General features: G+C 39.0%; 1 protein-coding gene across 1 annotated transcript; it reads left to right on the top strand.

Annotated features, from left to right (window-relative positions):
• On the top strand, nt 1-14,351 carry mrps27 (mitochondrial ribosomal protein S27). The gene is made up of 11 exons (XM_088993906.1): nt 1-81; nt 345-422; nt 1,026-1,096; nt 1,185-1,243; nt 3,180-3,294; nt 3,574-3,652; nt 5,087-5,202; nt 5,299-5,401; nt 5,543-5,685; nt 10,036-10,209; nt 12,103-14,351. The coding sequence occupies exons 1-11, from the start codon at nt 9-11 to the stop codon at nt 12,349-12,351; spliced, it is 1,260 nt and encodes a 419-aa protein (XP_088850032.1). The 5' UTR covers nt 1-8; the 3' UTR covers nt 12,352-14,351.
• Nucleotides 14,352-14,468: the final 117 nt, after the last annotated feature.

Raw genomic sequence — 14,468 nt, forward strand, 5'->3', positions numbered from 1 at the left:
GTCCAAAGATGGCAGCCTCCGTGTTGAGATGCTGCATGAACGCTACTGTCAAAGTTAAGCGTGTATCTCCGTCTTTGTCGCGTGAGTGGTCTTCCAATTGCTTGAAATACGTTGATGTTACATGCAATTATATTGGATATATTGCAATTTATATTATAAGGTGAACTGAAATTGTGTGGCGGTTTTTACTTGGGATCAAGTAAAGCTAAATATCCGCTACTGATCCCCCACAATGAATCACAATCTTAAAGCAGTGTCAGTCTATTTGTCTGTAATCGCGGAGGTGATAAAAGTCGACTTTTGAACTCCTAGTTAACAATAATAAATTCAATGTGTCTCTGCAGCCAGACGATGGTTACTCTCAGTAGCTTACTCGGATAGCTCGTTGTGGGAGGCAAGAGATAAAGACCCTCAGAATTTGGGTAAGAACAACACCGTTCCCATTCAGTGGCTCAAACCTTGAGGTGACCTCTACGTTAGTCAATTTCCAATATTTTTATCATATTGTAACCGTCAATCAGTATAATGTTATGTATACAGCATGTTAAGTTTAAAGATATATCACTCTTCGCATGTTTTTGGCTCATTCGGTGTGCACGTAGCTAGCTGACTAATGAATGATCACATAATATAAAGCTATGTAAGTGACCTAGCTGCTGTTGTCATAGATTGAAAAGCTTTCGAAATGCTTTATCTTGGTCTTAGTTTCAGTGTAACACCTGTCCCGATTTCTTTTTTTTCCGCGTTATGTGCTGCCGTGCGTTGGAATAAAACAGCCAGTGTATGTCATGGTTTTGTAGAACCACAAGGTGGGAGTGTAGCTCCACTTTTGCTTATTGTGCTAGTCACCATTGACTCCAATTATTAAAAAAAAGACAGATTTATTACATTATTACTGCAAATTCTGATTTGTAATTGTTAGTTAAGCATTTGTATTTGCTAATAAAACCATCAACGATTTGACAAAACCATATAAAGCCTAATATTAATTTGTTGTTCTCTTATTTAAAAAAAACTCCTTCAAGCTTTGCTGGCCAACAACATGGAAAGGTTATATGAAAAGAACCTTCCTGTTAGCTCCCTGAATGTGTCGCAGGTGTGTTTTGACATCAATATAACTCCTATTTGATGTTATTATATGGTTGGCTTTCACTGGCTTATTATTTTCTTTTTTTTCCTCCCAGTTTGTTGACAATATATCATGCCGAGAGGAGGTGGATCAAGCCGAGTATTACCTTTACAAGTCAGTGAAGTCTGTTGCTGCCAAACTCACAGCAATGCTTTTGCAAACTTTATTCTCTTGTGTTTCCCCCAAACGTATTGTGTGTTTGTTTTGTCTGTTTGGATTTTCTCTCCTTCACACGCTTTGCTTTGTTCCTACATTTCCTGTTTATTCTTTCCACTGGAAATCTGATTCCGACATTTATGGACATTTCACGACCGTTCACATGGTCTCTTCACATGCATTTTGATGAGCGACAAAACATTGACCAATATTAAGATGAATGTGTCAGTGACACATTTTGTTAGTTAACAGGATTACATTAAAGCTAACCATTCCCAAAACATTTTGGAGGAATGACTATTTTTCAGTTACTCAACCATAGTTTGTTTTCACTCTTGCATGATATAATAATCAGCACTGAAAATGGTCAACTAGCAGTAAACACCTTTTACTCAGGGTTTGAATCTTGACTCGGTGACTTGGCTGAAGACTCCAAAATTTCCATTTGTGTTTAAAGTGAGTATTAATCATTGTTGATTGTTTGTCAGAAAACCAAATAACGACAAGCGCCATAGAAAATGGAAGACAGAATGAAATTTCTTTGAAAATAATGACAATAATGTCCGTTTTAGAGAGCTTGTTTCTTGCGTTCGATAACATGTTAAAGGACAACCGATGTCTCCGGACAAGTTGTGTCCATAATTTGTAAAATGGCTTCAAATGACTTCTACTGAGCGTATTTTACAAAGATTCCACCGCATATAGCTAGATTTTATGTGTTAAGACTCGCGCTGAATATTCTGGAAGTCTTGTTTTTGAGTTGGTGACGAGTCCTCACCCTACGTCACTGAAGGAACGCCCCTCAGCGAGAAAGGACATACCTCGCATCACCTCAATGCATTTTGCAATACTTTGTTTGGTCTGAAAACTTTGTGTTGATCCGTGTTGATGGCGAAATTAGAAGGAAAACACATAAATAACACGATGGTGAATCCTTGTGTGTGGCACCGAGCGTCTATTTGATATTCACTGACAAAAAATGGGAGGAATTAATCAGCCCGTTTCCACGGAGCTTTCCACGGAGCTTTGTTGCCCTCTTCTGCCTCTTTTCGGTGCTACATTACCCCCCTGCCCCCAGATGACACACATTCGGTGCTGCATTTCCCCCCTCAAAATGATACGGAAGGACTTCTTTAATCGATTGCAAACATGTATGCTTTCCTCTTCAGAGCTATTTGAATCATATTCATAACTGGATGAGTAACAAGAAAGCATCTTCTCCGAATCTGAAGCCATTGTTTTGATTCTCGAGCAAGGCAAGACGTCTTGCCGTGACACCACGAACATGGGGGCGGGACCTTCTGAAACTGGCCACTTCCGGTTTCAAATTGAAGTACTTTTTAGACACTTTAAGTCATTTTTATTGGTGTTTTGCATTTGACTAAAAATATCATACTGCGTGTTTTGGGTATTTTAGATGCTATAAAACGTTTTTTCTGATATCAGTTAGGAAACAAAAAAGTGACATCGGTTGTCCTTTAAAGGATAATTCAGAACTGAGGAATAATTGTGAAATGTAAATTTCTCTACTGTGAGACTAATAAAGGCAAATCCAATCCAATTCAAGTGTTGGCACACCACCCTTGTTTTGATTGTAGTATTTGATATATTTATTTTTAAGCTAATAATAACGAGGAAAAGGTGGAAGAATTCCTTATGTGCTTTAGCTGAGGTCTACTGAGTGTAATTGTTGTTGGAGCTGGATAAACATGAGGTTATTTACAGTATATGGGTCTGTTGTGTATGTCAGTTGTGAGTTTTATCATATGATGTCGATTTCACTTCTGCTTGTGCAGTCACACCTCTTTATCTTGTATCATATTGGCCACACTACATCTTCATGATTAAAAAAAAAAGAAATCCTCATCGTTTTTTTTTTTTGTTACCCACCAAGGTTCCGTCACAGTCCAAATTGTTGGTACCTTCGAGAGTGGACTGTTCACAGTTGGATCAGGCAATGTCTAAAATACGATGCCAGAGACAAAGCCCTGCATACGCTTCGAAACAAGGTACGCACTTGATTCCGTCATTTGGCTCAGAAAAAAGTGGAGTCTGTAATAACAGAATACAGTAAAGTGTCGTTATATCGATATCGGATATATCGATAGTCCCGGTTATATCGATACTATTTCTATGCACGCACGGAGAAAATTACATGCAAACAGGGTCGGATATATCGATAGTCCCGGTTATATCGATATTTTTTCGGACTCCCTTGAATATCGATATAACGAGACTTTACTGTATCTAAATTTTGTAGGATAAAATGAATGCTTTTTTTCTTGTAGGTCCAATATGGAATCTTCCCAGACAACTTCACTTCCAACCTGCTCATTGATTCTTACCTAAAAGAGCAGGACTTCAAGAGTAAGCCATTAAGATTGCTTTCTACATGATCCGAAGTACGCAAAGCTTTTGGGATACGTTCAAGAAGTAAAAATGGACACCTCCCAAAACTAATCCAAGAAATTGTGAATCATATATTTGTTCAAAATGTCTTGGTTATATTGTAATTTTTTATGTCCTGTACTTTTCACTTTATTACTGATAAATGGGGTGAATTGAGAAGTAAGATTTTTCTCAACGATATCAAATATTTAACTCATTCACTGCCAGACGTTCAAAAATGTGTCAATTCCAGTGCCAGGGTTTTTGTCATTTTCACTCGAATTCCAAGACGTTCAGAATATTATGTTTTATGACTACATCAACATTGAATGCCGCACAAGAAACCTTAGACTCTCTTCTTTCATCAGAAAGAAAGAGTTAATTCCTAAATGATATGGGTCTGGAGTTATATGAGCTTGAAATGAGGGTGACTGTTCAAAATACAATGCAATACATACATATTGGTTTATATCGCGCTTGGACAACAATTGAAGCTGGAACAAAGCGCTAACATGGAAAAAAAGGGAAATGCTCCTCCCTTATGGAAGGGAAAAGAACATTGGCCGGGGCTTTATCGGTATCCAAGCAAGAAAAAAACTCAACCAAACTAATTTGCAAATGGCGCTCTGTCATATTTTCAATTCCCGAATAAATTTGGGAATGGCAGTGATTGAGTTACAAATTTTGAAATTAAAAATCTGTAAATATACTTGCTGCATATGCGCGAGGAGGTAAAAAGTTTAATGTCTCAAATTTGAGGGTGAAAAAAATCCCACCATTCAAGGGTCAGTATTTAAATTACATATTTCGGATTTTGCATATACATTCTATTAAAAATAATAATGACTAAAATATTTTTTTCATGTTTGTAGTGTATTTATTTTGTTGTTTGCACACCTCTTTGGTTACAATATTTTAATTTTATTGCTTTAAGTTCTTATTTAGGATTTTGCATATAAGTTCTATTGAAAATAATCATGATTTTTTTTCATGTTTTTATTTTTTTAACTTAGGTTTGCCCACCTCTTCAGTGTCAATTTTCTTTTAATTTTATTTCTTGAAGTTCTTATTTAGGATTTTGCGTACAATTGAAAATAATGCTGAATATTTGTTTTCATGTTTAATTTTTTTTTTACCCATTTACACCCATGAACACCGATAAATTCATTTAAAAAAATCTAAATAAAATCAAAACAGACTATCAAATAGGTTCAAATGGAGTATATAATTAACAATAATATAATTACATATAATTAACAATAATTAATGAGGCAAGAAACAACATGAATGCGTTTGAAAATGAATTCATATGAACACGCTTAGTAAAACTTAAGTTTGCCCACCTCTTTGGTATCAATTTGTTAAAAATATTATTGCTTGAAGTTTTTATTACTGTTTCGAATCGATTTCCAGGCGCCTTCTTCGTGGTGGAGGAGTTGATGCGCCAGGAAGCCTTTGACCTTCCATCCACTCAGATCCTGTCCCTGTATACCATGGCCAGTTACCTAGCAACCAAACCTCAGCTCACTGTGAGTGCCACCAAAGGATTTAAGCTGTTGATTACAAGTTAAAAAAAAAAAGATTGATCTCTTCTTGAGTGACGTCAGACATCTATATGTACTCAGGTGTCGCAAGAGCGAGCGCTGGGAGCATCTCTGCTTATCTGCGGCTTCACGCAAGACAACAGCGTTGGCCTTACAGCTCGTTTCTTGGGAAACCTTCTGCTAGGTGAGACATGATTGCTTTTACGCTTTTGATGACTGGATGTGCCCCAAAAAAATCTGCATGATATTACACCATCTTTCTAAGACTTGGAATATTGTATTATGGAAGTCAGCGAATATGCAACGGTATGTTCGTGTTCTCCAGGCAAGGTGGAGATGCAGAATGGCATCCATGCTGTGTTCAAAGGCATGCCTCTCTTTTGGGAGCGAGGATATATGAATCGAGCGCTGGCTGTTTTGGAGGGCGCCGCTGCATCGCCCGCTGATATCAAACTATCTAAAGATTCGGTAAGGACTGAGCATGTTTCAGTCACACACTGCCTTTTTTTAGTTCATCCAAATAGCTTTTGTGAATGAAAGAGGCATATTAGAGTTCTTTTCTTCAACCATTAAAACTTTCATGACATTCTTTCTATTCAATTAAAATACACCAAGGCTAAATAATTGCAACACACTTGAATCCCTCTCCGTGTATAATTTCACAGAACTATGTTGAGGTGAGTTTCTATGCTTCATCTAGGTGGTTTGCTGCCATCTTACGGGTATCTATAGGCTAGTACAGACGTTCCCCAACTTAGCAACGAGATACGTTCTGAACAGTTGTTCGTGAGGTGAATGTGTTTGTAAGTTGCTTCTGTGCTATATTTCATATGGAATGTCTGTTTAAAGGACAACCGACACCATTTTTTGTTTCCTAACTGACATCAGAAAAACGTTTTATAGTATCTAAAATACCCAAAACACGCGGACTGATTTAGTCAAATGAAAAACACCAATAAAAATTACTTAAAGTGTCCAAAAATTACTTCAAATTGAACCCATAAATGGCCAGTTTCAGAAGGTACCGCCCCCTTGTTCCTGATGTCACGCCAACATGTCTTGCCTTGCTCGAGAATCAAATCAATGGCTTCATATTCGGAGAAGATGCTTTCTTGTTACTCATCCAGTTATGAATATGATTCAAATAGTACTGAAGCGTAAAGCATAAATCTTTGCAATCGATTAAAGAAGTCCTTCCGTGTCATTTTGAGACGTCTGGACTCCACTGTAGTGCCCACGAAATGCACAAGATGGCGCCCAAGCTCCGTTGGAAATGGGCTGATTTGTCTGCTGGGAATTTGTGTCAACTAGTATCAAATACGGTGAGACCTCAACTTACGAACATCATTGGTTCCCAGACAGAGTGTGTAAGGCGAAAAGTGTGTCTCTCAAAAAAATCTAAAAAAAAATCCCATAGGAAACCATTAAAATGGGAATAATCCGTTCCCGTGTTTCCATAAAATATACTTTTCAACTAAATAAGCCTTAAAACTACACACAACCTACCTTATCCTATGTATAATAAATGTGTTATTGTATTGTAATGAAAGAAATACACTGCACTGTATAATAAAGTCACTTTATTTACATTTATGATGGTCATTGATGGCTCTTAATTGACACCTGTTGCTTTCTGACTTGTAAGGTCTTACGAAACTGAGGCATCACATTATCATTCATCATGTTGATGATTCTTATAGCCTTTTCCGAATGGAACTGTTCAATAAAAGCCTGCACATCAACTGTTGAATGGCCTGCTTCTGCTTGTCCTCTTGAAGGCAAATCAAATTCTCTGTGTTGATGACCTCATTATGGTCAGCAACGAGCTCCTCGATATCATCTGCATTCACTTCGAGTCCCGTAGGTGCTGGCAGAGATTTTATTACAACAAAAGGCGCGAGTCCGATGATTCCACGGACGCGGACGAAAACGCGACAAAAGGCGGGCGGGGCGAATAAAAAAGCACGCTCGCGATCGGAAACCGGAAAGCAACAAACTTACGCGATCGCGTCTAACAATCACCTCGTGCAAAGCAAACTGTTGGATTTGTTAGCACAAGACACAGCGATTCACTTTCATCGTAGTCATGTCACTGGTGAGGTGACAGTGACTCGTTGAAATGAAATTGAAGTGTCGCGAGCGGCGGCCCCGCCCCAGCTGTTAACTCGCACGTGACAATTTAGCGGGACTATTGACACGCTGCTCCGGTGTGTGTGAAAACACTAGCTCTGATTGGCTTACCATGACACATGACTCTACCCTTTAGCCAATCACGATCACTTCTATCGCATCTTGACAGGGTTCAAGTGTAGCAACACAAAAACGTTGGCAATTGTTTGTCAATGCTCATTCAGTTAGACAATGCTTTCCAAACAGCATAGAGTCATAAGAAGTTGTGCGCTATTCTCGAACCTAAACGCACCCCAAGTCTTGGATGACAAATAAACAGAGCAGAGTAGACGTGTACGGCTGGTAGTTTCTTCAATTTATTCATAGTAACGCACCACATTTGAATTGAGGCTGAACACAAGCTTGTGGTGTTTATTTTCCGGTCCCATAATAGTAAAATTATCTGCAAAAAGCTCCTCGGAGGCGATGGACGTGTGAAATCAGAGAGAGGGGGTGTAGAAAGTAGCGCCGGCTGGAGCGCTGTTCGGTCGTGTGCTTCCGCCGAAGATCACTCCGCCAGATCCAAAGGTCGTGTGCTTTGGTGTTCCAGCCGTTGTGGATGTGTAATATGAAAATAGTGCTTATTATAAGGTTTAAGTTTCATAAATTTGACATTCGTAAGATGAAAAGTTTGTAATATAAGGTGTTCGTAAGTTGAGGTCTCACTGTAGTAGTCTTGGTGCAACACACAATGATTCACCATTGCATTATTTATGTGTTTTCCTTCTAATTTCGCCATCAACACGGATCGACACGAAGTTTTCAGCCCAAACAAAGTACCCATAATGCATTGTGTGTCGCTTTCTTGGTCAGGGGCGTTCCAGACGTGACGTCGCGTCAGGCATCGTCATCAACTTGAAAACAAGACTTCTTGAATATTCAGTGCGAGTCTTAAAGCGTAAAATATAGCTATATGCCGTGGAATCTTTGTAAAATACGCTCAGTAGAAGTCATTCGAAGTGATTTTACAAATTGCACACACAACTTGGCCTGAGGCGTCGGTTTCCCTTTAAGGAAGCCTTGTAAAACTATCCTGTATTGGTTTGTACTGAAAAATAAACATTTAATAAAATATATGCTCTATAAAGATATGTACATGTACAACTGGAGAGAATACGTCATATGTTACTAAATGAAAAATGTTCGTATATACTGTTGTTCGTAACTCAAATATTCACAAGTAGGGGATCGTGTGTATATCCCATGGATTTATTTACTCATTACTCGGAGGTTTCTGGCATAACTCATCCTTTATCATTTTGCTAAATCAATTTGCAGCGAGGTCGCAACTCAACCATATTTGAAACAGGACTGAATGATAATGTTTGTGTAACAAAAACAGCCTTCACCATGTCCATTTCTGTTCAAATACAAATCAGTGCTTGCTTCCCTTCTGTTTGACTTTGGATTAAAATTCAAAGAAAAGGAAGAAATGTACTTGTGAGAAAATACACAGTCATTGTTGATATACCATATTTTCCGGTGTATAAGGCGCAGCCCCAATGATTGGTGTATTTTCAAACTTTTCTCATATATAGGCGAACCTTCAATGAATGAAAAAAGTTTTCCAAATGTAATACAGTAAAGTCTCGTTATATCGATATTCAAGGGAGTCCGAAAAAATATCGATATAACCGGGACTATCGATATATCCGACCCTGTTTGCATGTAATGTTCTCCGTGCGTGCATAGAAATAGTATCGATATAACCGGGACTATCGATATATCCGATATCGATATAACGAGACTTTACTGTATAGAAATATGTAAAAGTTTTCCAAATACAAGGCACACCGCATTATAAGGCGCTACAGTGGAGGCTGGAGTTATGTACGACTTCTTGTACGGGGGAAATGGAGTCGTGGCTGCTGACAGTAGTTGCGAGTCATGCTGTGGTCAATATTACATCTCACCTGCGTATAAGGCGCTGGGTCATCTTTTGAAGAAAATCAAGGCTTTTCGGTGCGCCTTATACACCGGAAATTACGGTACATCGAATTTAAAAAAGGAGGATATTTCTTTTTGAATCAATTAAAACCAAGATGAGTGACTAAATGTTTCTTTTTTCCACCCTGATGACTAAAAATAAAAAAAAAATCTCAAATCAACGCCGAAAGACCTCTAAATTAGGACATAGGGGGTTACCATAGCAACAAAAGCCATGACATTCATAATCATTAAAGTCGCTTTATTACAAATGATTTGCAGTCATATTCGGTCCAATTTTACCCAGAATACCCTCTAATTTTCTCATTCAGTTGTCCAAATGACATCATTATCTGGTCAGGGACATAACCAACATACAATTCATCAAATGAGATGGAAATACACACACACATTTTTATAATCACATAGTCAGGTTGAGTTTGATAATTCAGCCTTGTTTGAACAAGATCTTGAGAGAGCCCCAGAGCGCCTGCTGTGAGCATCTGTGACACAATAGGCCAAACACATTGTGACAGACAATAAGTGCGAGCGAGCGTGCACGTAGCTCACCAGGACACATTAAATGGACATCATATCCCAGTGCCTCGGGTCAACGCTGAGATTACATTAAAGCGTGGAGGTCACCTGTCAAATCATGCATCTTATTATGTTTGGGTCTTCTCATGTCCTAGGGGGATGAATTAATTATTTTATTCATTTCAGTTGGCTTTTCTAGAGGACGTCATGCGAGATCTGTCTTCCACCTCGTCCGATTCGCCCGACTCGTCGGATTCATCCGGAGAGGAGACGTCAGGGGAGGAAGAACGAAAGGAAGAAGTGGATGAAGACGACCAGGCGGAGAGAGAAAAGCTTTCTGAGTATGAGAGCAAATTTAAGGTGGGATGAGATTTGTTGTTAAAGGAGTCTGATTATGCGCTTTTTTTTCTCCTCCACATTTGAAGTCATTCGCTGCCATTCCCAAAATTATTCGGGAACTGAAGTGTGACATAGAGGGCCATTCCCGAACTTGTACGACGGGTTTAGGGTTTTCCTGCAGGGGGGGGGGGGGGCAATAAAGGGTTGATCAGACCTCTAGCAATGTTTTTCCCTTCCACGAGGGGGCAGCATTTGCCTTTTGTCCATGTTAGTGATTTGTTTACAGTTTCAGCTGTTAAAGCGCTATATGTATTGAATTGTATTTTGTACAGCTGCCCGCATTTCAAGCTCACATAACTCCAGACCCATATAAATTAAGAATTAACTTTTTTCCTGATGAAAGAACAGAGTCTAAGGTTTTATTACGATGTATTGCATGTTTATGTAGTCCTAAAATTCAAGATTCTGTGGGCCCTGCAATTTGAGTGAAAATGACAAAAACCCTGGCACTGGAGTGGACACGTTTTTGCACATCTGGCAGTGAATAAATTACATTTTAAAATAAAAAAAACTGAATTTCTTCAAATAATATACAATTACATTTCATTTAAAAAAGGTAGTAAATATTTCAGTTCAACACAGACTAAAGATGTGACTCAACTGTAGTCAAATTGGGTCTGAGGAGACACAAAAACAGTGTGAGTCTGTCAGACCAAAAATTAAAAGACAGAATCAGCAGCTCAGTGGCCACAGGGTGACACTTAACTCATTCACTGCCAGAAATGTGCAAAAGTATGTCCACTCCAGTGCCAGGGTTTTTGTCATTTTCACTGAATTTGCAGGACCCACAGAATATTGAGTTTGCGGACTACATAAACATTCAGTGCAGCGTAAGAAACCTTAAACTCTCTTCTTTCATCAGAAAAAAAGAGTTAATTCCTAAATGATATGGGTCTAGAGTTATATTAGCTTGAAATGAGGGCGGCTGTCCAAAATACAATGCAATACATACATATTGGTTCATGTAGCGCTTTAACAACAGCTGAAGCTGTAAGAAAGCGCTAATATGGACAAAAGGCAAATGTTGCCCCCTTGTGGAAGGGAAAACATTACCACAGGTCTGACCACCACTTTATTGGCACCCCCTGCAAAAAAAAAACTAAAACCCGAACAAATTCAGAAATGGCGCTCTATGTCTTGCTTTTCCATTTGCGGGTAAATTTGCGTATGGCAGTGAATGAGTTAATATTTAAACTGAAAAACTTTATCGTTCTTAGCAAATTGCCATGAACGTAGAATTCGATGTCTGCACATCTCAGGGCTTCAGACTGGCACTAAAGGAATTTGTTGAGTCTTGTATTTTTCTTTTACTATTTTTACTATTTACTACTTGTCAGGACACTGTGGACAAAAACTCGAACCCAGAAAGATTGTCTTTTACTGCCGGCAGGAGACGCAGCCATTCATGACAGACGTCTGACTTCTGCAGCCTTCTGACAAGCTATTTATTGAGCGTATATGCAAATTAAAGTGATACATAGTTAAAAACATGGTTTTCTTAATTAGAATATCACACCTCTTGAGGTCTAAGCACGAACAGCTGTAAGCAATAAAACATTGTCTCTTCCTTGAACTGTTAAATTTGTAACCTGGCTAATGAGCTCCTCCTGTGAAGGAGTTTCAAGTCGTAAATTGCTTCGGTGATAAAGGAGTTTCCCAAGTCCTAAATTCTGTCCAAGGCCAGATCTTCTAGATGAAGATCAGTTTAAGACAGTTTAACAAGCTGTGTCTGTTGAGCTCAGATTGACCCCAGGTTGTGTGTGATTCAATTGTGTATTCACACGTGTTGACTAAGCATATAACAGCATGATTTTTTTTTGAATATGATCAATAAATCCATTTGTGTCTTTTCAGGTGATATTCAACCAGCTGGAGGCTCAGGGGAAAGTGGACTCATCAGACTTCCAGATGTTAGCGACCAATCTAACCAAACTGTTACCCTCGTTGGAGAAACCAGACTTGGATCAGTACGAGACTCTTTTGGAGGGCTGGGAGGTCGAGAGGAAGCAGCTGATTCTAAGGGAGCAGGAGAGCAGGAAGAAAGCTGAAGAGGAGAAGCAGGCGCGACTTGCCGCTAAAGCCGCACTCCAGCAGCAGGCTTAAAGGTTTTACGCCGCCGCTGCCCAAACGATGAAAAAAAACACAAGACAATATGAATACAGACTAAGTTTTTTGGACAAAGTTCAAAATTGCGCAACGGTTGTCGCTATGTGCTCTTGTTGGTGCGTTTGTGCGTCTCTGAGTGTTCTCACAGTACTTCTGGTAGAACACTCAGAGGGTTATTGCGCTGAAGAATTGGCTAATAATCGATGAAAAGGTTTCTTCAGCCGTCATCTGTTCTTCTTTGAAGATGATGGCTGAAGAAACCTTTTCATCGATGGACCACTCCTGTACTTACACAGACAATTTGCTGATAACTCATCTGGAGAAAATGGGGGTCATTCACTTGGCAATGGGATTGAGTTATGAGCAAAAAAGAATGCTTGTTATGGCGCAGAGGTGTGTACTCGGAAAGCCGACGCTACCCGTATCAAGCGGTAAGCCCTTGAATTTGATGTGGCGGGCTGATTAGATGTGAACAGATAATAAATCCCAAGGGACTTGCCATGAAAAACATCCAATGGTTTGAATTACTGTGGAATCTACCCTTTTCGTGTCATTGAGTTGTTTTTGAATACTGACAACTGATAATGACACGAAATTATGTCCCATCAACGTGGTATGGATCTGATTCAACTCAATCTTTTTTCCCCAAAATGGGGAACAAAGAAGTCTTGTTTTCGAGCTGATGACGATGCCTGACGTGACGTCACATCTGGAACGTACCTGACCGAGAAAGTGACACACAATGCATTTTGGGTACTTTGTTTGGTCTGAAAACTTCATGTTGATCCGTGTTGATGGCAAAATTAGAAGGAAAAAACATAAATAACGCGATGGTGAATCATTGTGTGTTGCACCAAGACTACTATTTCATACTAGTTGACACAAATTCCCAGCAGACAAATCAGCCCATTTCCAACGGAGCTTGGACGCATTTTCTGGGATGCTACATTGGAGTCCTGACGGCTCGAATTGATACGGGAGGACTTCTTTAATCGATTGCAAACATTTATGCTTTCCTCTTCAGAACTATTTGATTCATATTCATAACTGGATGAGTAACAAGAAAGCATCTTCTCCAAATCTGAAGCCATTGTTTTGATTCTAGAGCAAGGCGAAGACATCCTAGCGTGACGTCATCAACAAGGGGGCGGGACCTTTTGCAACTCTGCATCTCCGGGGTCATTTTGAAGTAGTTTTGGGACATTTTAACTCATTTGTATTGGTGTTTTGCATTTGACTAAAAATATCAGCCGTGTTTTGGGTATTTTAGATGCTATAAAACGTTTTTCTGATGTCAGTTAGGAAACAAAAAAATGGTGTCGGTTGTCCTTTAAGCAAAATAAATAGAAGGAAGCGGATGTTTTTTTTCTTCTTTTAATTTTTTTTTTTTATCAGTGCGGCTTGGAAAGCAGCCCAGTCGTGCTACTGCGAGACATTCGCTGCCCTCAGGAAATTGTAATGCCACTTGATATTCCAAGCGGGTTAGATGTATTCAACCAGAGATCGGCATGTGCTTATCACCGCATGTTTTTTTTTTGTCTAAGACGAACATCATGTCCTCTTCGTGGGACTTAATCAACACAAACATCATTACCGTGCACTTTTATTGCCATGTAAACACGATCAAAAGCTGCCCGTCAGGAGTTTGAGCATTGCAAAATGTGCCAAATGGTGACTGCATATTATATTGCATTATTCATCAGGGATAACGTCTTTATACGTATCACTGTGTAAGCACACCGGAAATAATATTCATATTTGATTTGGATGATGTCTCTTTTGTTTATGTGTTCTTTATAGGTACATACTTGCTGTGTTTTCTGTGTGTATGTGAATATGCACATTTTCTAGTTGTCTTTCTTCGTAACTTTATCTTCTAAGTCACAGGTGTCAAAGTCAAGGCCCGCGGGCCAAATCCGGCCCGCGAAAGCAAATCAAACTTGTTAAATTCCATGATGATTGCTAAAATCTGAGCCATAATTTCATTGGATGTCAACCACAATAAAAGTCATTATTCTTGACTTCAGATTTGAAAACGAGTTATTTATTAATTTGCTGTGTGCTCTATATGTAATATTTGAAGGGATTTAAACATTCTAATGGGTTCCCCAAAT

Source organism: Hippocampus bargibanti, linkage group LG04 (assembly GCF_051943395.1).
Source record: "Hippocampus bargibanti isolate YZ-2025 linkage group LG04, ASM5194339v1, whole genome shotgun sequence".
In the NCBI taxonomy this organism is placed as follows: Eukaryota; Metazoa; Chordata; class Actinopteri; order Syngnathiformes; family Syngnathidae; genus Hippocampus; species Hippocampus bargibanti.